Source organism: Simochromis diagramma, unplaced genomic scaffold, assembly GCF_900408965.1.
Source record: "Simochromis diagramma unplaced genomic scaffold, fSimDia1.1 OVJJ01000717.1, whole genome shotgun sequence".
Classification (NCBI taxonomy): domain Eukaryota; kingdom Metazoa; phylum Chordata; class Actinopteri; order Cichliformes; family Cichlidae; genus Simochromis; species Simochromis diagramma.
Window position 1 is genome coordinate 1,253,530 of NW_024387503.1, and position 25,354 is coordinate 1,278,883.

General features: G+C 40.8%; 1 protein-coding gene across 3 annotated transcripts; it reads right to left on the minus strand.

Annotated features, from left to right (window-relative positions):
* Positions 1–743: 743 nt before the first annotated feature.
* On the minus strand, positions 744–23,894 carry itgb1a (integrin, beta 1a). Of its 3 annotated transcripts, none has more exons than XM_040018786.1 (17): positions 23,570–23,894; positions 9,309–9,375; positions 8,863–8,948; positions 8,200–8,431; positions 7,937–8,107; positions 7,343–7,581; positions 6,943–7,098; positions 6,755–6,850; positions 6,287–6,376; positions 5,892–6,032; positions 5,576–5,778; positions 5,222–5,460; positions 4,896–5,118; positions 4,044–4,276; positions 3,674–3,840; positions 2,234–2,311; positions 744–1,845 (listed from the first exon to the last, which is right to left on the minus strand). In XM_040018786.1, exons 2-16 carry the CDS (start codon positions 9,373–9,375, stop codon positions 2,234–2,236), a joined length of 2,421 nt encoding a protein of 806 aa, XP_039874720.1. In that variant the 5' UTR covers positions 23,570–23,894; the 3' UTR covers positions 744–1,845. The 3 variants fall into 3 exon arrangements, with proteins under 3 accessions (XP_039874720.1, XP_039874718.1, XP_039874719.1); XM_040018784.1 differs by lacking the exon at positions 23,570–23,894 and adding an exon at positions 15,410–15,845; XM_040018785.1 differs by lacking the exons at positions 2,234–2,311; positions 23,570–23,894 and adding an exon at positions 15,410–15,843.
* Between the last annotated feature and the right edge of the window lie 1,460 nt (positions 23,895–25,354).

Consider the following 25,354-nt stretch of genomic DNA (forward strand, 5'->3'; position numbering starts at 1 on the left):
CATTTTCATGGAATGACTCAAAGATAAATTAAAAATGCTTGCAATGAAAGTGTTGAGGTCTTAGGAGGTTAAGAATACAAGATATTTTTTGGGGGGGTTTATTGAATATGGACAGTGAAGACAGAGAGGAAAGTGGGGAGAGAGAAATGGAAGACATGAAGCAAAGAGCCATGGGTCAAACCGGAACCCAGGCCTATTGCTCTCCGGCTATATTGCATATGGTCAAATGCTCACACCCGAGCTAAACTGGTGCCTATCCCAAGATACTTGCAGCTGATGGGATAATTCGAATTTTGGAAAATAATTCAAACTAACTGAAACAATACTGTGAACTTGGAAAACTAAACTCAAATAAAAATATAGAAGAAATATCAAACCTTTGTGAAACTAAACTGAATTGAAATTTAAAAAAAAAATGAAATAAAATAAAATAAAAACTAATTAGAAAACACAGTTGATTGATACTTCTCAATCAACTCCCCAATTACTTTTGACTCTGAAATTTTGTGATTGTGCATAAAAATGTCCATAATTCCTAAACAGTTCATGCAAGCTGAAAAGCTGAAAGTCTGCGCTTCCATCACATATTGACTTGACTGTTTCATTTACACTCTGCTGTGATTGCTTACACATGCAAAATTAAACAAACTGAATTATCGTCCACAAACTTTATGAACCTAACAGTATTTACAGCCCTTCCACAAATGAAACACCTGAAAGAAAGAAAATACACTTTTTTTTGTCCATTATTTAATAAATAAGTCATAAACAGCACTGTGGGAGAACATGATACTGAGATAAAAGGCACTTTGAAAATAATACTGTAAAAGGCTTGAGTGTGGTATCAGAGGCATTTGGGTTTGGGAAACATTTCAGAGGTTCTTCATGTGACGTTTCAAAGACAGTTTCAGCCTCACAGTCTCAAAAACAAACCAGCACGATCGGATCAAACGGGCAACTTCACCAGTTCACTGACAGGACATGCGTTTGGTGTACTTGAAAAGAAGACAGCAAAGGACCTGAGAATGAGTGTCAAAGTTACTTCATTTACCATATACAATCATATCTCATTAGTTAAGCAGTAATTTATTTTATAGTAATAAAACTCCATTGATTGTTCATTACCACCACATTTTCAAAATCTGAACAAGTGGTATGCATTCCCTTTAATGATATTTGAATCACTAGATGTTCTTACGCCGCACTCAATATAATATATACTGCATAATAGACTGTGCAATAGCCTAATCTAAGTCGAATGCTCAACATTACTCAGTACTTCCTATTGCAGTTGTTTTCGATATATACACACCGGCATACTGTCCTGATATGGCCAAGAATTTACATATTAAACTCAGGCCCTGTCAGCAAACATACAGAAACTCACAGGAGGTCAGTGCAGACAGAGACAGACGAGTAGAGACAGACAGAAGCTGAAGGAGTGTTGTGCATGTGTTATATTATCCATGGCGTCTACGCTGTGTTGCTAAAAAAAAGCCAAGTCCTCTGCCCGTACCAGTCCAGCGGCAGGAGAACTAATACGCAACTTAAAAGTATATACACATACTGTACATCTAAAATACAACAAATGCATAAAAATCATATCATCAAGTGTTAGTAAAAATACTGAATCAGTGGGCAAATGTATACACTGTAATGATAAAGCACATAGGAAAAAAAATGCACATAAATTCCTCCGCACGCTCCTGTCAGAACTCAAAGCTACGGTAAAGGCTGCGGCTGTCGGATACTTGATAGCAGAGCTGAACTGTGGAGCTAACATTTGCCTTCATATTTGGGATTGACCACAGTCGTCACGGCGCTTTTGTAGATTGGATTTTCACCCTGGAAAAGAAAAGTTGAAATTTGGTCAAATTCTAAAACTCAATCAAACCATGCATGTTTGTGTGTGTGTGTTATTCTTCCAAAAACACCGGTTATGATTAAATATACAACAACTTGGGATATTCACAGAATTTAGTTTCAGTTTTTGTTGTATCACACTTTGCAAACAGACATGCTTTTGTGACCACATACTAAACACCAGAAGGTAAAAATCACCAAGCAACTTTGCTTGTCACAGCCTGTTCATGCAGTCTTCATTAATCTACTCTTAATGTAGCTGCAGAGTCTGTAGGTCTTTAAAAAGACAGGTGAGAGAGAGAGAGATCACAGCACACACATAAACAGCCCGTGCAGGGAAAACCAAGTGGAAAGTAAAAGAAATACAAACTTAAAGAACAGCAGCTTTACGTCCATAGTTTGGGTTCTGGAACTGATTGATGGGACTCTTGTATATGGGGTTCTCTTGCTATGGGTGCAGATGAGCACAGGGCAGAGATGAATGAGGAAACAAAGAGTGACAGTACAGGAGAGAAAAAAATACAAAAGGCGAGATAAAATGAAAAAGCAGGAATCAGGTGCGGTGACAGAAGAAAAGACAGCATGTGAAATAGAAGGAATTTAGCTGGAAGCTCTTATTAAGCAATGAGCCACCGAAGCATTTTTCCTAACATAGCTCATCTATGATTCACTTGTTCACTTGCAGTCTTTCTTGTCTTTTTGCTTTTGGTTAACCGGAAGGTGCTGAAGGTGCTCAAGCATTTAATCCTCCCCTCCCTGTCTGGCAGTTTCCCACCTCTCAAATAAAAGGATAAAAAGAACTTGCCATCAGATTAAAACATTTACAGAAAAACATGAAGGGCACCCATGATGTTTATTTTCGTTGTCAATTGCACCTAAAGACCTGTACTGAATGTAAGTGTTGTTGCAGCTTAAATACAACTGTATCATGTCAATATACACAATATATATATATATATATATATATATATATATATATATATATATATATATATATATATATATATATATATACATACATATAAATAGATCATAACTGATGATAGATACCTAAAAATTATAGGATGAAGATAAAAACAAATCAAACAAAGCATCTGGGTATGATATTTGACACAGACGTCTTCCTTTTATCTTGTCAGGGAGCAGGGTTACATGCACTCTTATTTTTCAAAATTACAGGGATGTGGAGCTTTAGGCCACGCTGCCTGTGGGAATAAGAAAGACCCCAAAATGCAGAGCAGCTTTACTGCTGCTGATTAGAGACATCTGCACCATCAACCCCATTATTCACTGCAGGTTTGACAAACTCCTGCCACTAGATGGGGGAATATTACTGCACATGGAATTATGCTGAAATCCAGATTTTTGTTATATAGATATTGGCAGATGATGTGGAAGAAGCAGGGAGGGGAGGAGTTGTGGCTACTCCCCAGAAAAAGTCCAACTATGCTCAGAGTGCATAGCATTCCCAAAAAAGTCCACACAGTCTTCAACATTTTTCCCTCTTTATTTTGAGCTCCGCTCAAAAGCAACAAATACAGTCTGTGTGCAGCTGTGGGACGGTGGAGAGTGAGAACAAGATACTTCATAATGATTTCGAAAAGTCTGCAAATCTCGTCCGTTGCTAAAAAACAACAATGATCTTCGCAACTTAATTCTCTGACAGCGGCTGCTGTTGCTGAGCGGCCAACCGACACCTGTTTTCCACATTTAACTTACTAACCTCATCCAAAAAAACCAAAACTAAAACAATCAAAAACATTTATCCTGCTCGTCTTTCGCAGAGCCACTTCCTGTTCCAGGCACTCACCGTGTCCCATTTGGCGTTCATCTTCTCCTTTTCAAACTTGGCGAACTCTCTTCTGTCGTGGATGATCATCAGCAGCTTCCAGATCAGCAGCAGGGCTAAGCCAATGAGGACAATGCCTGCGACCACGCCGGCCACAATGGGGATGATGTCAGGACCGGAGGGGCAGTCTGAAAAAGAGCAGGGTTCAGCAGGCAGCTTGAAATCGCAGTGCAGCAATAACACCATGGGAGTAACATACCATCACACAGCTATATGTGAGTAAACAAAAGCTCTATTTTTGTAAGCCAACCACCATGGCCCCTGTAATTAGCTTTTTCTGTAACAGAAACCTTCCACACCCTGTTCCCAATGAGCCCAGCCCTCTCCTTACCCAGCTTGTCGACCACATGGACTTCCCTTTCCGTGTCGTTGACAGCGTAGGTATAGTAGAACCAGCAGTCATTGGCATCCCTCTCCTTGCAGTGCATCACGGGGTAAGGGTAGTCATTGGGCTGCGGCAGCTTGTTCCTGTCCTTCACTGTAATCAGGTTAAAGTAGCTGCACTCCTCTTTGCATGTTTTCATCTTCTCACCGGTGCCAAACGCCCGGCACTGGACACACAGTCTGGAAAGGACAAGGAGTGTTGTTAGTAAACACTCAGTTAGATTTGCCATGTGACAACAAAAAAGAAACAACTGCAGCAGCCCATCTACCTCCTTGTTGTCATGGAGTCAGTTAACGTAGCCTTATTTCTTTATTTTATTTAGATTTTTGATAATTTTCTTTTTTTTTTGTTTTTTTTTTTGTTATATGTTGACACGTTATTATTAGCAATGAATATATGACAGATCAGCTATTACTAAGTTCTTATTTGCAGTGGATATGCAGTCAGATTTTACTCAAAGCTGATTTACGTACATGTACTTGCATAGTACAGAGACATTATGAGAGCAAACGTGACACTTAAAGAGAAGTGTTCAGCAGCTGAACAGGAACACACATGCCAATCACCTATTATTTTAATGCATGCACACAGTAGAGGTTTGCAATAATTTCAGTGAGCATGCACTCACAGCCGTAGTAAAGCTGTAGATATCTGCACCAATCACTACAGTATCTTGTCAGCACCCCCAATTGAGCCTTTAATTACCTTGTGATGCCTTGTGATTTATTTACATTTTACACAACTTATCATCTATGAAATATATGCAAAACCAGAACTATTTCTACACATCAGACTTACTTGTGTTCAGCGCAGACTCCTGGACAGGTAGGGCAGGTTTCACATGTGGGACCCTGGAACTTGGGGTCTGTGCACTTGCAAACGCCACACTCACATCTTCCTCTGCCGTTACAGATCTGCTTGTTGGTGGCCAAACATGTGCTGTTGTCCAGAGAACAGTCACAGGCTCTACCGCTCCACATGGGGTCGCAGATACACTCCCTGCACACACATCGTCCATTCCCTAAGGAAAAAAGTTAAAAAAGGAAAATTGTGATTAAATACTGTAAATGGCCTAAACACTTAAATGAAGCCACAGATATAATCTGTAACATTGACACACTCACCTCCACACAGTTTGTTTTCAGAGCGATCACAGTTGAAGTTGTCACACTCGCAGAACTGGCCGCTGTACCTTTCCTCTGGGTTGGGTCTCTTCTTGCACTCGCATGTGCCGCACACGCATTCTCCGTTGTTGCTGCAGATGTCCGTGCTGTTGTCTTTACGGCAGGTCTGATCCATGTCGTCTGTAGCCATGTCGTTGCTGCTGCATTCACAATTTCTACCCACACGGCCTTCAAAACACCTGAGACAATAAAGGGGAGGTTGTGATGCATTTTAAAAGAAGTCCAAGTACATGCGAAGGCGAGAAGTGAACGATGGCATTTTTCAGCAAAATATCTTTTGAATTAAAGGCTTACCTGCACGCTCCACACTCAAAGGTCCCATTTAAGGAGCACTTTTCGCTTTTTTTAACAACATCGTTATTCTGGCATTGACAGTCACAGATGAAGTTGAGGATAATCTCCACCTCCTCTGTGAATCCCAGGGGCTTTATCTTGATGGTCTCACTCTTGCCTTCATTTGGACAGCCCTTAGATGTCACAGTGATGTTAAAGTTGACCTGAGTAATGGAATAAGAAAGAAAGCCTAAATGAGAGAAGAATGGTGTGAAAACTGAAATGGAAAATATGAACTGTGAACTGCAACAACAAGAAGTCATTCTGTATTTCCCACCTCATCTCCAATTGAGATATTGGAGCACTTTCGTCCATCGTCCTTGTCGTTAACCACTCCGTTCTTACACTGTGATTTGTATTCTATCTCCACTCCGTCTGGGAGCTTGCTGTTGTCTAGAATAACTTCAGATGAGAGAGACTGCCAAAAACCAAAAACATAACAACATGAAGGTTTTTTTCCTGCTTTGGAATTTCATCTGGTAGCTTTGTTTTGACAGAGTACAACACACAAAGACATGGCTGTAGGTTAAATGAGAATACAAGTACAAAAAAGGAATGTTCCAGCTCAGTAATCGCTACAAGATTTTAACAGAGTTCATATGAGGAAATGATAACTTGATCAAAGTTTTATGACATTATGCTAACAGCAAAAAATCTCAACAATGTACTTACATTGTAAGCGTCTATGATGAGGTTGATTACATTGCTGGAGTTGGCAGACAGTGTACCCACTGCAGACTTTGGTATCAGATTTTTCAGTTCCTGTGGAGGAAGAGGCATGTTCAGAGCAAAACTTCAGAACTCTATTAATCTTGTGGCCTCAGAAAGAGACACAAGTTGTTTCAACTTACACTACAGCCCACAAAATAATATTTTAACCATTTTATTGCAGATTCTGATCACACAAATTTCAACTATTGCTTTGATGGGTGTTCACACTTCGAAAGGTGGACCTAAAAAGCAACAGCTTGTTAGCAAGAAATAATGAGAACTTCAAGGGGATGGTAGTCTTAACTTAGCAGATGGCTAAGCTTTTTGCAGATGTTTTTGTTGCATTGGACAAACACATGCATGCTTAAAAAATGACAATGAAGAAAGACGTGAATGAGTATCACAGGGATAACAAGAAGAAGAACTAACTTGGTACACAGGCTGAAACTCCTCTGTGACTGCAAAGATAGTCTGAATGTTGTTGTCGCTTAGCTTCTGGACCAGGTGAGCAATTGAGGGATAATCCTTAAAAAGACCAAGGAAGAGAAAAAGCCATATTTACAAAATCAACACAGCTAACCTGTACAAAACAATCAAAGCACAAAGGAACTACTTACATAATAGTGGCTCATTGTGTACACATTGTCCTCCAAGTGACATTTTCCATCATTAGGCAGTACAATGCCTCCCAGTTTGCCATCTCCAGCAAAGTGGAAACCGGCATCAGTGGAGAACACCAGCAGACGCGTAACATTCCTCCAGCCAATTTCCTTCTGATAAATAAAAAAGAAAATATATTAAGTAATTACCAGAACAGCTTAATATGTGACACATGAACTTTTGACTACATCTACAAATCTCCTTGTAAACACCAAGCACTCATAAAATACCTTTTTGACACTACATCTAAACACTTTTACTGGCACTATATCCCTCCAAGCAAGCCCCATAATGACTGGAAAATTACTTGAGAGTGAAAATTTCCCACAGGATCACTTTCCTTTTCTTGATGCTTACCCCGCAAACAGCCACTTGCATGATGGCGTCAAAGCCCCCCTCTGGAGAGTCCAGGTTTCCTGAGATTTGCTGCTTGCCCACCAGAGAGTTGAACATATTGCCGTCACTGGTCAGACTCAAGACATTCTTGTAGCTGAAGGGGCTGGTGCAGTTCTGGTCCCCTGTGCACGGGTTTAGCAGCTTGGATGGAGTGGTGCTGATGTAAGGCATGACCGTCTTCTCCACAAACGAACCAAAACCTGCAAAATAAATTTTAAACTAAACTAAACTAGATGTTTGCTTTGACAATGCGTATGTCTGTAACTGTGGGGTTAGGTGTGAGGCACAACGGCCTGATTATCTTTTAATCCTGCATATGATTAGTTGTTTTTTTTTTTTGCTTGTTTTTAAATGAGAATTGAATTGAATTGAAAAGAACTTCATCCAACCTCAAAATTGCTTTAAGAGTATACCTCTAAACTGTCTATCTATTTATTTTTATAGTTTTGAGGGGGGCTACAAATGTATATTTGTGCAGTTATAAAAGTCTTTCTTTACTTGTGTAATTACATTTTATAGTGAGAAAATTAAACAGGTGTTATTGATAATCCCCACCGATATGAAAATCACTGGTGATCTTTTTCATCTCCAACATGAGACTGGTTCCCAGGTTCTTGACATTCTCCAGATCATCCTTCATTGAGTAGGACAGGTCCATCAAGTAGTACAGGTCAATGGGATAATCTTCAGCTCTTTTGAACTTCAAGTCAAAAGACTGGGGCTGACCTACATAAAGAGATCACATTTAAAGTTTAAATAAAACTGAGGTTGCTCCAGCCTGGATGCACTTCCAGTAACAGTATAAAATGTGTTCTCACCAGATCGAAGGTTGAGTCTGAGTTTCTGGGGCTGGATCTGAGTGATTTCCTCTGGCTTTGGTTTATTGGTTTCGACCCCAGTAACCTTTTTGCGATTGGTCACACGCTTGTTTGTGATGATCCCCTTCTTGCCGGTTGGATTCTGAATTTGCGAATCATTACAGCCCCTGTCTTTTAAAGACTCTACCTCATCACAACGGGTTGACAAGGCTTCACCCTGTTTGAGGAAGTTCTAAGAGCAGCAGCACAGAGAGAATTAAAGGAGCAGTCTGTCAGTTTAACAAGTTAAAATCTGTTCATATGTAGGCATCTTTGTTATGTGTAAACAAGGATGTTCTACAATGTACAACAAGCCAAATGATCACTTTGGAGAGAGAGAGTGGAGACTAGAAAAGTATAACAGACTACAGCCTACCCTGCGCTCCTAGGTAGGAGCAGTCTTTGTAAATTGGATGAGTGTAAAATACTGGCTTCTTGCTCCTCTGTATATCATTGATATAAAAGATTGCTAAAAATGCCACCCTTCTCTTTGGGAATTGACGAATCTATCGATGTTTCAAAGATAACAAAGAGTATAAGCCTAACATAAAACATAATGTTAGGCTTAACAGCTGTTTTCACTTCCGCAGCAGTGAAAACAGCTGACCACTTCAGTTCACGTACTTCCTGTTCACACCAGCCACATTTGGCTCCAGCCTGGATGCATTCCCCACAGTGTTTGGCATTGGCACTGATGCACTCGTTCCCCTCTAGATGGAAAACAAAGAGAGAAGAGAGAGCAGAGTCAGAGGGAGGAGAGGTATAGCGCAGTCGCTGCAAAGTAAGCAGTCCTGTTAAGCCCCCGCCTGCGCGCTTACAAATCGGTTCCTCTGCAACACTCCGCATCTCAATGGTAATGGGAGACAGAGACGGATAATTCCATTTTTTCCATTATCCTCTATGCCCTGATGCTGAAGTGGAGCTCTGCTCAGCAACATCATTAACCCTCCCTCGCCACAGTGGGACTCATCAAAATAAACTGCATGTTTACTATACGAGCTGACATCAACAAAATGATGTAATTGGGACACATGAAGGATGCTACGGAAATATCAAGAGGAAAATCTTACCTTTCTGAGGATTACAGTAGCAAAAGACTCCTAACAACAGAGATATCAAGATCACCTTCAGGTCCATCTGAAAAACACACAAGGGGAAAAAATATATACATCAAGGTGTTCTGGTCTTGACATAAACAGAGCGACTGCTGTTTTGAAAAGCACAATGCCATTTTGACTGTGCCTTTATTTCCAATAACAGGATCTGGTGTGCTTGGTGGCCTGAGTGTCTGAATTAATAATATCCACGGATAAAAAGGTCCACAAGAGTGAGAACGAGTGTCCAAGAGATGACAGATTAAACCTGCAAATGGCTTGGTTATAATTGGAGGTAATAAATTATCCCGTTATAGCGTGCTTGGCTATTCTCAGATGGTCATAGGGTAACAGGCCGCTCATTTAAATCAAACCACTTTCACTCACGCACGCACACAAGATTACATCAACTCATCCTTAGCTTGGACTGTACCTATTATTTATTTCTCTCCCACAATTCCTTTTACTGTAAATAGCATCAGCTCCCTAGAGTCATCCCCTCTGTCGTCGTGTACATTGATCCCTGTCTGACTGCAGGCCATTTGGTTGGCTAGTTGCTGTGTGTGGACATATTTTATCACAGATAGCTCAAAGCTGCTAAAATGCTCAACAACTTATTTTAGCAACAAACATGCTAATGCCCAAATAAGTAGGCACGAGCTCATAGCCTAGCTAAAAACAGCTGAGTTCGAGTTTACAGGCTTTATTTTTATGTATTTTATGTTTTATGTTTTTTTTTTACTGTTTTCACAGTGTTTCGTTTTTATGTCTCTGTGTCACTATAAATTCTGCATAACCGATGATTATATTAAGATATAGTTTGTGCTGGCATTCTTTAAGATTCGCAGCACCTCTTACTGGCAGACCTACTCAGCCGCAGCTGAGAAAGCTCCTCGACAGAACTGTCAACCAACCACCAGCCAGCAAAGGATCAGATCATGTTGAATCTAAAACATGTGGAAGGTATACCCAACACTCCATCTGACCATAAAACACAAACTGATGGTGAGTCATTGCTAAAATATTCTCAGAATATAGAAGTCTACCACACTACAGGTCAAGGATCCAAATTAGAGACTGACAGACAGACAGCGGTAAAGTCACAAAACTTTGATTTTAACTTATTTAGACTACTGGCTGCTGCTGGCTATTCATGGAGGCTGCAATAAAAGACTGCATTCCCTCACACTGTGCTAAAGGAAGCTCTGATGTTCAGTGTTCACTGTGTTGACTGATGCATTCCTAAGCACTTGTGTGAATGTGTGTGTGTGTGCGAGTCCGTTTATCCAGACACAGAGGGACAGACGGCCTGTCTACAGCCCCCCAGATTAGATCAGCTGGCTTGGCACTGCTGGGCATGGGCAGCATGTTCTAGTTGGTGTTGGAGCTGGACATTTAATAGAATAAAAAGATCCCATAGCATCTTCTATGGTAGAATACAGATCTATGACCCAGCTTTAAATGTTGCGAATGATTGGTTTATGTGTAGTCAGTATACAGGATAAAGAGGTGACTCAGGTGAAAATCCTGATCTTAAAATCAAAGAGGTTCACAAACATGATATTTCTGTGTATGTTTCTTGTTTGCAGTCAAATAAAAACAATGGCAATAAGACTCTTTTCAGGTGTTAAGTTAGAAAAATAACCATGCTGTCTTCAGTCCCATGAAGCTTTGCAGCTGTACAGAGGAATGCTTAGTAAATAACTACAGTAGGATATAGAGCTGAAGACTGAGAGCAGCCCAAGGAAGGTTCAGGAACAGGTCATCCAGAAATGTCAGACTTCCCAGACTTCTAAATCAACTAAATAACTTGTCAATATTTCCAGGTGCTTTTCCTCACACACTGTTATATGTTTTAGTAAAATAAAAAGGTAGAAAAACTATTACTTCGAAAGCAAAAACCCACCACTGATAAGGTAGGACATACTTGGTGGAAAGTTGTTTATTATATAAGCATGAATGTTTAAACTCAACTGTAATCTGTCTGTTTGCATTTCAGAAATGCAGTTTATGCAATTCATAAATTATAAAATTCAGCGTAGAATGCAATCAGACCAATTTATCAGCTGATATTAGCCATCTGGTCTATCGGTGTCTGCATGCTTAACTGCTGATAAATGAAAATTTAACAGGTAAAGAAATGGGAGAGACACCCTTCAACTACTCTTTACTTTTCTTGCTGGCAGTCAGCTGATCCAAGCAGAGTTGAGCAGAGTAAATATAAGAAAACAAAAAACTACACAACATTTTTTTAGGGAAATGCTTATGTTTCATGGGTCTGAAAGCAGCCAAGATGCCCCCACGCGCGCGCACGCACAAACACATCCTCCAACCACACACACCCATATTTTGCTCCATTGCGGTTTATTTCTCACCTCAAACATTTAGTAAGCAATTAAGCAAATACAAGTAATCTGCAATAAATTACAGGTAGTAATAAAATAAACTACTAACTCTTTTATGCTGCGTCCACACCTACACAGGTATTTCTGAAAATGCAGCTGTTTCGTCCACACGTAAACGGCGTTTCAAATCACCGAAAACTGAGATTTTTTAAAACTCCTTCTTTGCGTTTACCTGTGGACGAGGAATACAGAGTTTGTCACACAACGTCAAAGGTATGTGCCTTTTTTCACATCACACTGTGCGCCACGTTATTGTTTACATGAGATGAATTGCAGAATAGCAGATAGAGACAAAATACTGTTAATCTATCTTCAGTTTTTACAGGCTTACATACACACACGCAGTTACTGTCCCTCCATTTAGAAAGGCAGAGGCGTCACGGTGTGATTATTTTACGTGTAGTTGTTTTTTTTTCCTGTGTAATAATATTCAACATTGCTATCAATACACTTTTCAAAAAATGCCTCTCTGTGCAAAATGGGTTTAAAAACATAAACAACTGTGAGATACTGTTTGTCCGTGATTTAGGCTACGTTCACACTGCAGGTCTTAATGCTCAATTCCGATTTTTTGATCAAATCCGATTTTTTTGTCTGCTCGTTCACACTACAAATAAAATGCGACAGCAAACGCTCTCTAGTGTGAACGCTCAAAGCGGCCCGCATGAGCAAAAGAAGATGTCACACACAACGCGCTCTGTTTAGACCCAGAGCAAACAATATTGTTTGACTGATGGCCCTTAATATAAAGACTTTGGACTTCACGTTTCCCAATTTTTTCTTTAAGTTATTTTGTTATTTACATAATAATGTATAGAACCTAATAATGATCCTTATTGCTGTTTTAGAGGAGCGGTGCTTCAAAGGATAGTTGCAGATTTCTGTCAGAATCTGCAGATTATACAGTACAAATAAAATGTTCACGTTTCTCCAACGTTGTCTTCCCAACAGTTTCACTTACATCTACACTGGATGGCCAGGAAGCGTTCGTGATGTCTTCTCCAGCGCTGATAATTTCCATCGGTCTTGTGTCAGTGACGTAAAAGACGGATTTAATGCGACATGACCGTTCAAACAGCAGTCGCTTTCTAAAACATCGGATATGTATCGGATTCAGGACCACATACGAAAGTGACCCAGATCGGATTTGAAAATATCGGATTTGTGCTGTTCACACTGTCACACCATGATCGGATATGGGTCGCATAGGGTCAAAAAAATCGGATTTGATGCGCTTTTGCCTGCAGTGTGAACGTAGCCTTAGACAGGGGGAACAAATCGTGGCAGGATCAGCCTGATATTATTTGTATCCCACCGTAACTTTACTGTATAAAGAGCTAACATCTCCAAAATGTCAGGAGTAGTTAGCCATTACAACAAGTGTTTGTGAACTAAAAATCAAGAATGTGGGATACTGTTTGTCCGTGATTTGAACAGCCCAGCGCATGCTCTGACAAAGGGAAACCCAATTATGCAGGGGAGACCTACCTTGGCACTTGTGTAGGTGAAACCAAAGGGAAGATATGCTTCACCATATTTTCTAGTCTTTGGCTTAGCAGTGTCCAAGCGTTTTTTTTCCCCTTTTCATACCGCGCCCCCGCTGCAATGGCTCTGCCCCCCCCCCCCCAGGGGGCGGGCACCACACTTTGGGAAGCTCTGGTCTACAGTATATCTCAGCTTGTATCCATGTCTAATAGCTGGAGGCTGAAAATTTTTATGAAAGGAGTTTGGTATGAGTCGATGAATCAGCAAAGCTAACTTGTCTGTCCAATGACAGCGATACTGAGGTGCATTCTTGAGGATATCATGAACTTTTCCTGTCAGTAAGCCAGTGTTACTGAAACTGTCTTTGAAGTAGAAATTATATTGTTGGTTTCAGACACTTTTGGATAAAACTCAAACAAACTGAAATTGTTTATGAAAGGGAAAATGTGATTTCTAGGTCACAGCTAACATTAGCTGGTATAATGTTAGCGCAGTGGTTCCCAAACTTTTTTTGTTAGGCCCCCCTTTGTTTTACAAGAAAATGCCCCCCCCGCTGCAAAAACACATCCTCCAAGCGTAAAATAATGGTTTGTTTTTTCTGTTTTTTGAAAGAGATTGTAGTTTTACACACACCCATATGGGTGTATGTGTAAAACCACTACCTCTTTTCAAAAAATGTCTCTCCGTGCAAAATGGGTTTAAAAACATAGACAACCATGGGATACTGTTTGTCCGTGATTTGCAGAGCCCAGCGTGTGTACCCGATGCAGGGGAAACGAATTCTGTCGGGGATACCTACCTTGGAATGATAGCTGTTGTGCAGGAAGGTTTGGAAGCATATTTGGCGATGCTTCAACCTCTGCTTTGCATTTGTCTTGGAGCCCCGTCAAAAAACTTGTCCATTATGCTAGTAGTGTCCAAGCATTCTTTTTTATTTTAAATTCATCCCCCCTGTCTGATTTCAGTTCAGGAGATTCAGGAGACTCTACTTACTAGGATATCTGAATATCAGATTTTTAAATCACAACATATTGATATTGGTCTTAAAAATCTTATATCAGTCAGGTGCTGCTACAGGATGAGAAACACAGTTAGGCTGTAAGAAGAAACCAAATCATATTTTTGTAATTAATAAAATTGCTTGAGAATTACTATTACTATTCACTCAGACATGTTTTGATATGGTGAAATGTAAAAAGCATACCCACAAGGACAGAAGCTGTGCAAATAAACGGCAGCACATATTATTATTTATAAGTTCCTAGGAAACCAGGCTTTTAACACACTGTCGTTATCCTGCACTGGTGTGTGGGAGAACTGGTTCCAGGCACCAGGATGCTGGAACCAGGATTTTATGAACATGCAAACTAATGCTAAGAACACGTTATCATCTATAATTCTCTTTGCGCTAACTTTGCAAAATTCATGAGGTTCGAAAAGACCATGCACCTAGAAGTATGCTTTCACAAACAACCTGGTAATTTTTACTATGAAAAATATATGAATCAAACTTGGTAATGTGTTATTACATAACAAATGTAATGACATGTGTGTGCTTTAATGTGTGAGTAGATGGAAAGGGTAATATAGATAAATTCCCTGACTACAGCAGAAAGAGCAGTTACTTTAACTCCCTGTCTCTCCCCCACTCAGACGTCTGCATACATACATGGAAATTTAACTCTTCACACACACCTGAACTGTGACTAGTGGCAGCCCAACGTTTCGTAGGCTTCTGAAGGCTCTATCAGTTGGCAAGAGAAAGTGATGTATGGCAGACGCTGTGGTGCGTGACTAAAACGGGCTGAGGCATTCCAGAGAGCCTGAACATTGCCTGACCAGGATAGTAACCCATAACACTGTTACTGCACTTTGGGGAAATGTGAGCTGTTGTGACACCCACGATGCATAAACAAACTCCCTCCATCCTTGTCTCTCTTCCTGCCTCAATTTTCCTGATTAAACCCGATTACAAACCCACTTTTTCCATTTTTCCACGACTTTTCTCATCTGCACATATTGTTTATGACTTTTTTACATCACGTTAACGGATATTAGCTTGAGGTGAGTGGGGGGTGAATCCCTGCGTGAAAATCTGTGGTGCAGAAATTAATTGAGCTACTTTAAAAGACTGGATTTACTTCCCTTCAAGCTGAGCTGCATTTGCAAGTACTTAGGACTACTTACTTCAGCAAGCACTGCCATGAATAATGACCACTGGAGTCAAGGGAGAGAAACAGGGAGACACGGTAAACCATACAGTGGAGCTGCAAAGAACTGGTTGCTGCTCAGAGTCACAGCTCTCTTTGTGGCTAAAGGCTGGGTGCTTGGTTCCCTCAGAAAGGCTGTTCTTCTAAGTCTGTGAAAAGAGGGAATGGAAAAGAAGGAAAAACAGGAAAGGGCGGTCCACAGCTCAAAGGAAAAAGGGTAGCCTCAAGTCCAAAGGAAAGGATCCCACAGACTTTGCTTCTGCTCATGTATCTCCTAATCCTCTCTCCTCCATTTGCACTTTTACTGTACTTTTACTGTCATTAACTTTAATTGGTAATGACAATTACGTAACTTTTAACAGGTCTTCACAGCTTAAGACTGATACATTTCATAGACACTGATAGCTTGGAGTTTTTAGTTGATATTTAATTCCAGCATTCCAACATGTGTTCAGTTTCCAGAGTTGCCTGTGGCATATCTTTGGCATCCTATACTCCCATCCCTCCCATTTTCTCTCCCTCATTTCCCTAACGCACTCCCTTGCGCTGCCTCCCTCCTCCCTCATATCCCCGGCACAATCGCTCAGTTCACTCCCTCCGCTGTGAGTGGAGCCAAGCCGGTGGCCCCTTTGACTCCACATACCCTTCAAACACAGCGGAGTGGGGAACATGTCTGAGCTCTGAGACGTACAAGCCGCCGGACAGGACTGAAGGAGAATACCAAACAGTGTCTGCCTGTGTCTCTATCCACCCCCACCATCATCCGGAGGACCCTCTCACAGCAGACAAAAGTAATGAATCAGGCTGCCCTCTGAGACCACGAGGATCTGATACTTAAAGTGCTCCCACTCACCATCCAATTTTTGGCTTAAAAGGGCCTCTGTGCGCTAAATAATACTAATGAGACAAAATACAATATCTTTTGATGCTTCTTTGTTTCAAGGGGATTGATAAGTGCAGACAATCCAATTTAGTAGTCGATGTGAATTTTTGCACAGAAGAAAAGAGTAAAACACTCCAGGTGACAGCGGCTGAGAAATGTCATAGTTTCCACGTTACATCAGCATGTTAGTTCTGTGCGATTCCTCAAGAGAAACAGCTTCCAGAAATGGAAAAAACACTAAAAATAACTGGCCCGAAGAGTGAGGCTGAAAGGCATGAGACGGGATGAGCAGTGAGTTTTCTTTCCCATTTTTAGTCTGAAAAACATACAGTCAATATTCAGCTTCCATTTCTATTTTTCCATTGCGAGAAAACGATCCAGGGGTTCTAAGAGCGGCTAACAAGTTTTTCATTGATTATGGGTAAAATATGTAATATAAAATGCATACTGAATATTCAACTAGGAAACTTACAGAAGCAACAATTACCCAGTAACTGTAACATAAAAACTGTAGCGGCATAATAGTGATGCGCAGATTTGCTAAGATCCTGACCTATAACGGCCAGTATTACGGTAGCTATTTGACAATAATTTCTTATCTACATTTATAAATTAAGAGATTCAAATTCAGAGAAGAAAAACACCCTGCAACCATGTTATTGCTGCTGCATAGTTTGTCTCTGCAGCTTCCCTGTTGGGAGCACATTTGAAACACAATGACAAGCAGCATCTGATCCAAGCAGAGCCAGGCAGAGCCTAAGAGAGTACATGAGTAATCCACCTATTGTGCCTAAAAACAATATTAAACTTTATTATCATACTCACTAAGTGAGACAGTATCAGCTGATATATCTGATTTTTAAATCACCAGATATTAGTACTGGTATCGGACTTATAAGTATAAGTCAGGTTCCTTTACTTATTAATTCAAAGCCGTTGAAAGAGTTATTTTCTGTAGCTAAAAGCAGTCCATATATCAGCAACAGTCACTGAATTCCATTCAAATTAGCTAGCTTTAAATGCTAGTGAAATGCACTAATGTGATTTGTATAAGATAGAGAGCACATGATTTCAAAAACCTTAACAGTTACAGGCAGTGGCATTTTAGGCATCTTCGTTAGTGAGTAAATAAGAAAAAATGTGTATTTATGCACTTTCTGCTTCACTGCAAACCCAACCTTGAATTTGTTTTTGCCATTACAACCCTAGCACCTTTAAAAAAAAAGTGTGCTGTCACTCCTGACGCTTAAAGCAGTGATGTGCCATTATATAACAACAGCTGCTCACATTTGAGCTATTAAAGGTGATAGCTCATTTACATAATACCGGTAGAAGCCATCTAGTTGTTTTCTTAATCAGGAATCCTGTTAAAAAGTGTTTCAGGCAATGTCAAAGTTTTCCAGAATATTTCCCTGAGAGACCCGTAATTATGCACAGTGTGATAGTTTAATAGAGTAATAAGGATAATAGCTACAGCCTAAAAAACTGTTTTATCAGCGGTTCGACAGAGAGCCTGTTGCTGGCCTTAAAAATTCTGCTGCAGCTTTTCACACAAAACACTTAGCCACGCATGCTCTCTTGAGCCCTGCCAACATTCTCCTTGTGTGTGACAGAGGCTAAAGATATACTTCTGAGAAGGGATATTGCATTTGAAGGACTTTTCCACTCAGATAATCTATAACACTTTCATAGGACTGGTTTCTTTTTTTCTTAAAAAGAAAAATGCACATCAAACTGGGTTTGTATCTCATCACATCACGTCCTCGCATGGTAGCTAAGTAGAAACAATCGAAACCCAGCCACAGCCTTTGGTGGAAGGCCAAGACCATATCGCTTTTCAGGGCTCTATCCCTGTGTTGAAAATAGCTGTGCAATGCTAACGTTATTTTGGACTCATCCTCCCTGCCTGGCCTCTCCAATCTCTCTTTGGTTTGACACAAAGTTAATCACAAATCTCCCTCGAGCCTACAAACATATAACCAATTTAATACTTGTTTCTGTAGAAATAACAACACACTTTATTCTGTAGCATTCTTGAAAAAAGAATTGCTGTTGAAGTAAGGCAGATTTGTTTGACAGAAGACAAGCTTTGTTTAGTTTTAAGGAGCCATCTGTTTTACCATTTACAGCAATGCTATAAAAGCAGAGTGAGACAAGGCAAGAGGGTCCAGTTTTTACCACTACCAACCACCAGTCTAAACTGTAGGATGGCTGTGGAAATCTTGTGGGGTTATCTTGCTGTGACAGTGTGAGCCTTGGGCTCAGTCTGTGGAGCTGGGAGCAGCTGTACAATAAGCCCTTCCAAACTCCCTGTCTTTGCTGACTCTGTCCTTCCTGCTCTAAAACACAGGAAGCTAAAGAACGTACAAGAAGCCTGCATCAATATGCCTGGAAACCAGCCAGGCATGACATATATGGATGTTCAGTGGGAAATAGGAGAACAAAGAAAGTTAATGACAAGCGAGAGCCAGGAAAAGGCTACTTTACTACAAAGAGGTGAGAGTGTTGTGATCTGCCAGAACAGCAGCTTATTGACTTTCTGAATGAAGCGTGTCTGATCTAAACCTAAACCAGTCCATCACTGTAATCGGAACTGTGCAAGAAGCTAAACAAACTTGGAAACTGCTTTAAACAACAGCAGCACTGGAGCCAAAGGGAGCGACTGGAAATTAACTGACAGCTGAAGCATTTTTTAATTCTACAAAAATCAGAGCAGAACCTGGGCTGACAGCAGCCTGCAGTCTCCCATAAATATTTGCAGCTGTGAAATGATTAATGAATTGTCTGTTGGGATGGAGACAGGAATAAACATTATTTCTCCAGTAGAGTCAGTAATCTGGGCAACTGCTGACTAGAAATAGGTCAATTCTCCAGGTCTATGCACTAGATGTGAAAATTGCAGCAATTCCAAGAGATTGACATTCTCTTTGTTACAGAAAAAGGACCAACATTGCCAGCTGCAGTCAAAGAAGGTGGTGCTTGAGTATGTCTGGCTATAACCATGAGATCCACCTCTGGGGAAGCAGCTGGGTGATATCAAGGACTCACACAACAGCATGTTAGTTCTGGAGGTGTGAAGCTAGTTGATTGTCAGTGACTTACTTGCAATACTAGAGTGAGGCAGTTGTCCAGTAGTAACTCAATCACAGATGATGTCATTCTCTCAGACAGATTGAAAAACAGTAAAGTTTTGTTGATCCTGTTCATCTGGACATTCAGCCGCTGTTTAGGTATTTTAATCAAGGCTATGAATGTAGACTACATGGTGGTAATCAAAGAGAACACACTCAAAGGGAAGAAACTACAGTACCAGCAATCTGACATTACATGTTTTTTTACAGATATGTGGACGGACACATGTAATAAAGAAACTTTGACATTTGGTTTCACTGCATGAGGCCACCCATGGACACCTCAACTGTTTTTCTATGGAGAGCCTGCTCGAAACCACAGCTCATTAAAGACACTCAGATGTCTTTCATTAGAGCTTCATACTTTACACTAAAAGTGAAGGACCTCCCCTTCTGCTTCCAGGAGAGACTGGAGCAGTAAACACTTCACAGCTCAAATTGTTCCTGTTTTATGTGTTCATGCATACATGTGATTTAGACAGACACATGGGGAGAGATTATTGCTCAAAAGAGGACTTGAGCATGAAGACAGATTGTGATGTCAGCAGTTTAACTATTTAATAACTGTAGCTAAGAGCCTGCAAAAACCTCTGTATACAATACATTTAACAGATGTTACCCACTGTATTATATTGTAATAGAATGCACCCCCTAAATATCTCCTACTGTTGTGGTAGAAAAAAGTAGACTCTCTTTTAATTTTAAGGTTTTATGTTAAACATTTCTTTTGGCTGCTTCCTTATTCACAATGGATCATCACAGTGGGTGGCTCTGCATATCTGGCACAGCAATAACACTTCTGGTGCAACCCTTCCAGTGTGTCTTAAAATTAGGTAAATACAAAGACTTCACATATTATACTGTGCCATTATTTATTTAACACATTTTTAAGCCAAAATTTAGAGGGCTTGTATAAAAATGAAGTACAGCCCACAATTCAATAGCTTGTACCTTCAGCAGCAGTAAGTTGAAAGAATTGTTTTCTGCCAGTCTCTGGCATCGCTGTGGTGCTCTCTTCTTTCCTACGTTGCTACAGTTTATTGAGGTTTACGGGTATTTGTTCATGCACAGCTCTCTTTAGGTCCCATTGCAGCATTTCAATTGGATTGAAGTCTGGACTTCGACTGGGCCACTGCAACACTCAGTCACTTTATTGTAGACTCTTGGAAGCACTGTCGTGTTTCAGAACCCAGTTTTATTTCAATTTTGGCTTTTGGGCAGATGGCCCCAAAGTTATAAAATGCAATAAGCTTATAAATGTTATAAATAGGCGTTCATGGTCAGCTCAATGACTCCAAGGTGCCCAAGTGCTGTAGCTGCAAAACAAGCCCAAATCATCATTCCTTTACGGCCATGCTTGATAGTTGGTATGAGGTGTTTGTGCTGATAAACTGGCTCTCGCCACATGGTGCTCTGCATTACAGCCATACACCTCTGCTTTGGTCTCATCTATTCAAAGGACACTGTCCCAGAAGCCTTATTGTTTCTTCAAATTTGCAAACCAAAGCTGTGGTGCCATGTTTTTTTTTTTTTTTATAGAGAAGACACTTTCCTAGCGTGCAATGGTGTTCAGTTCAGTTCTAATTGTACTGTCATGAGCTTTAACATTTAAAATGACACCTTTAGAGTCTCATGTTAAATGCCTGCAGATCAGTCAATAACAATTATTAGTTAAAGTACCAACGTGCTGCTCTGTGAGATGTCAGCAATCTAAGACGTAGTATGTTCTTTAAAATTACAAGGAATAAACTTGGAATGCTGTAAAATTGCAAGTTTGAGTGCAGTTGGGGATGTTTACTGCACGCCATAGCTGTCTCATCTCTCATCTCCTGTCATTTCCCTGCATTTGCTTATCTGACAAAGAAACCCAGTGCAAACAGCGCATGTAATTTTTCTGTCCTGCTAAACACAAACTGCCTCTATTTGTGAGTTACACAAACTCACGGAGCCTTCCAGTTAAAAACTCACGCTGTCACAATAATAAACAAAGAATGACAGAGTTTACAGCCCTGCAAATGTCTGCTGTCATTTACTCGCAGCAGAACAAATTCTTCCTTTTCTCAGCAGACCTTGTAGAGCCGAGGTCAGCGTTAACCGCTTCATACCTCCCTGGTGTTTCCGGGGCTGATTTTAGAAAGAGGAAGCACCCCATCTAAAAAAAGAACAGGGAAGAAAAGGGGCTAGAAGTGCACTGGCGTTCAATGTGGTGAAAATATGAGTGAACAAATGTATTTGTGCCAAAAAACCGAGCGCTAAGAGAATGGCACCCAGTAAAGGCAACAAATCAAAGTGATTATATTGTTTAGAAATTGTTGCTCTTATAGGATTTCTAAATCTCATAAGGTTGGAGAGCACTTGTTATAGAAAAGACTGCTGAGGTTGGTGCTAGCTGATCGCATGTGAATGCCTCGCTGTTTCAGAGCTCATCAGGTTGTTGACCCGCTTTCACACTCAAGGTAGGATGGGCACGTGTGCAGGCAATTGAGGTGAATGGCTTTAAAAGGCAATTATTTGTGCCACGTTACATCTTTCCGCTTGAAATGTTCCCCTACAGCACAAAGCATGTGTCGCAGGGGGCAATTGTACACATTCATCACTTATGTCTCACAGAGCAACACAAACACACACATTGATCGCATCTATCTCAGTGTAACAGGTTCGCACATAACGTGTGTGCCACTCCCCAACAAAGAAACAAACACACTCACGTTCATGGGAAACATCACACATCCAGAAGAAACGCCTGGGTGTGGCTCTGAGTCTAAGTGGCATTATAAATCAGCTGGGAGCCCCCCACCCCCACCCCCCAGCAGCTGCTCCCCAGGGAACCTGAGGTCACATCTATTCAGCTGGTGGCTACTGGCTACAACTCCCCTCATTGTCCTACATTTACCCTCCTCCTCAGTTAGCATTCCTCCCCCATGTCCTTACTGTCCTTCCTCCAGCCCCATCACCCTCCTTCATATTGCCTTCTACCCCCTCCCCCCTCCAAACTCCCTCCATCCTTGTCTCTCTTCCTGTCTCCATTTTCCTGATTAAACTTCTAGGATCTTTATCTAGTGGTGGTTTCAGTGCAGTGGGCTATATTTACAAGGCCTTCACTCTCCAGCTCTCCTTTAAATGACTGGGGGGTTGGGGGGGGGGGGGGGGGGGGTTTACTCAATAAATGGAAGTTGTTCAGCCTATCAATCACGCACTGCATGGGCAACAACAAGCAGCAGACAGTAAACACTTATAAAGTCTTATAGCTCTGTTTTTAGGTTTTTAGCAGTTTTTTTTTTTTGCGTATATTGGTAAATAGACTGAGGTCAACAGTATTTACAAAGTGGTTCTATATAAAATTAATAAATTAATGTTTTGGAAGTTATGACTTTATGTGACATTGTACCTACATTATAACTAATTCAGACCTTTGTGGCCACTTAAAATATCTTTGTAGAACTATTATGTTTTATTTGTTGCAAATTCTCTTTAAAAAGCCATTTTTAATGCCAACGATACTTTTTAACTAGATAAATATAGAATACATTTTAGTCACTTTGCCAAAAACTGATTGCATGTTCTACCTTGAGACAGGAATGTTGTTTGTGTCTGAAGATGATATCATTTATTATGATATCATCTATTATTATACATTTGGCACATGTTTTGCATAATATAGGCCAACAACTCATTTATCTAATTTTAATATTATTTAATCACTTTTTTGCAAATACCGGAAATCACTTTTTGGAAGACGATCAGATTTCTGGCACAACACCGGCACACCGAACACATTAGTACACTTCAGTTTGACTATTAATGACAATGTAACACACTGACACATGGCCAGTAACCACAACTATGTCCCATAAACAGCCAGAATCTTTATATTTTAAATCTGCATGTCCGTCATGTCAAATTAAACCACAACACAATGCCCGTGATTAGATTATTGCAAACGGGTTCAAGTATCAGTGAAAAAAAACGTGGGCGATGAGAAAAATAATAAAAGGTTACAAACTTTATAAACCTGCCATTAAAATGTAACAGTGACAGTATAAACTTAACCGGGCTGGTTACGTTTATAAAAATAAAGAAAAAAGAAGAAAAAAGAGGAAATAAATGAACGAATGAAGTTTACCTTGGCGCTGTTATTTCATACAGGAGACATAAGCAGAAGTAAGCTAGCGTTTGTAGTCCTCTGCCCGCAGCAGCGGCACAGGCAGACAGCAACTATCTGCCCTGCTGGCACCGGGGACCACTCTCTCCTCCGAAAAGTCACTGGAGATTTATCCTGCTGCTCATTCCTCTCTGCAGAGAAATATGTCGGCAGTATATATGTTTAAAACCAAATATTCGGTAGTTGGAGAGGGAGACAGTATCCGCACACTGCCTGGGCGGACCTCTTTACTGCGGACTAAATGAAGGGGACGAGCGAAGAGTGAAATCCTCAGTCCTCCGCCGCTGCTCCTAAAAAAAATAAATAAAAAAATGCAGCAGCATCGCGGACAATGGCACACCGAGCGTTTCCGGTTACAGCTCCTTCAACATAAAATCAAATTCAAATCTTTTTATTTTTTTGTTTATTATCTTTATATTTTATAATTGTATATATAACAAAAATAGGAAAAAAATTCAATAACTTTTAAGTTAAAGATTTTTATAGCCCCTTTCAAGAAGGACGAAAGCTTTACAGAAGAGTAAGAATTCTCTGGTAAATGGAGATTAATGGGGAATTCCAAAAAAACAAAGACGGTGGTAGAAGTCTTTCATTTCTTTTCTTTCTTTTTTTGTTTATATGGGGTTAAAATTTTTGTAATATCTGGGGTAAAATCTAGACCTTCTTAGTACTGTATCTTAGTACTTTCTAAGATACAGATGTCCTGTTAACCATTCCAATTAAAGTTTCACTTCCTCTAATTAAAAAGCTTTCCCAATTTACCTATTTTTTGCTCTGGTTTACATCCCAAAATCCTCTAGTCTTATAGTATACGACAGCGGATCACTTGTAAACATCGGTGCCAAGGTTGCACATCTAATCTTGGACACTTTTAAACCTGACCCTTCCTGGCCGCCAGAGATTCTACGCGGCGCGGAGAACAACAAAGGACGGGCCGCTCATCCGAGGCACAGAACAAAGAAGCGCCGGGGAAAACGCGCTGGTATTAGGAACAGACTGAGACAGCAGGCGCATCGCGCACCACTGCCCAGTATCCTACTGGCCAATGTACAATCCATGGAGAACAAGCTCGATGACCTAAGAGCAAGGGTCACCTTCCAACGTGACATGAGGGACTGCAACATTCTGTGCTTCACGGAGACATGGCTGACCCCCACCGTGCCGGACCAGGCCGTAACTCCGTCGGATTCATTCTTTGTGCTCCGCGCGGACAGAACGGCAGAGTCGAACAAAACCAAAGGTGGAGGAGTGTGTTTCATGATAAACAGAAAGTGGTGTGATGCCAGGAGCATTTCTACTCTCTCCAGCGGCTGCTCGCCACATCTGGAGTTCCTGAGCATTAAGTGCCGCCCTTTCTATCTGCCCCGTGAGTTCACCTCAGTCATCGCCACGGCGGTCTACATCCCACCCCAAGCGGACACAGGTATGGCTTTGTCCGAATTACATGATGTGCTGAGCTCGCTTCAAAACAAGGACCCGGGCGCAGCCCTCATTGTAGCAGGAGACTTTAACAAAGCGAACCTCAGACAAGTCATGCCAAACTTTTACCAGCATGTCTCGTGTCCAACGAGAGGGGATCGGATTTTGGATCACTGCTATACGCCATACAAGCAGGGCTACAAAGCTGTCTCACACCCGGCTTTTGGGAAGTCTGACCACAACGCCATCTTCCTCATTCCCCAGTATAAACAAAGCATACGGAGGGAAGACGTGACCAAGAGGGAGGTAAAACGGTGGACTGCCCAA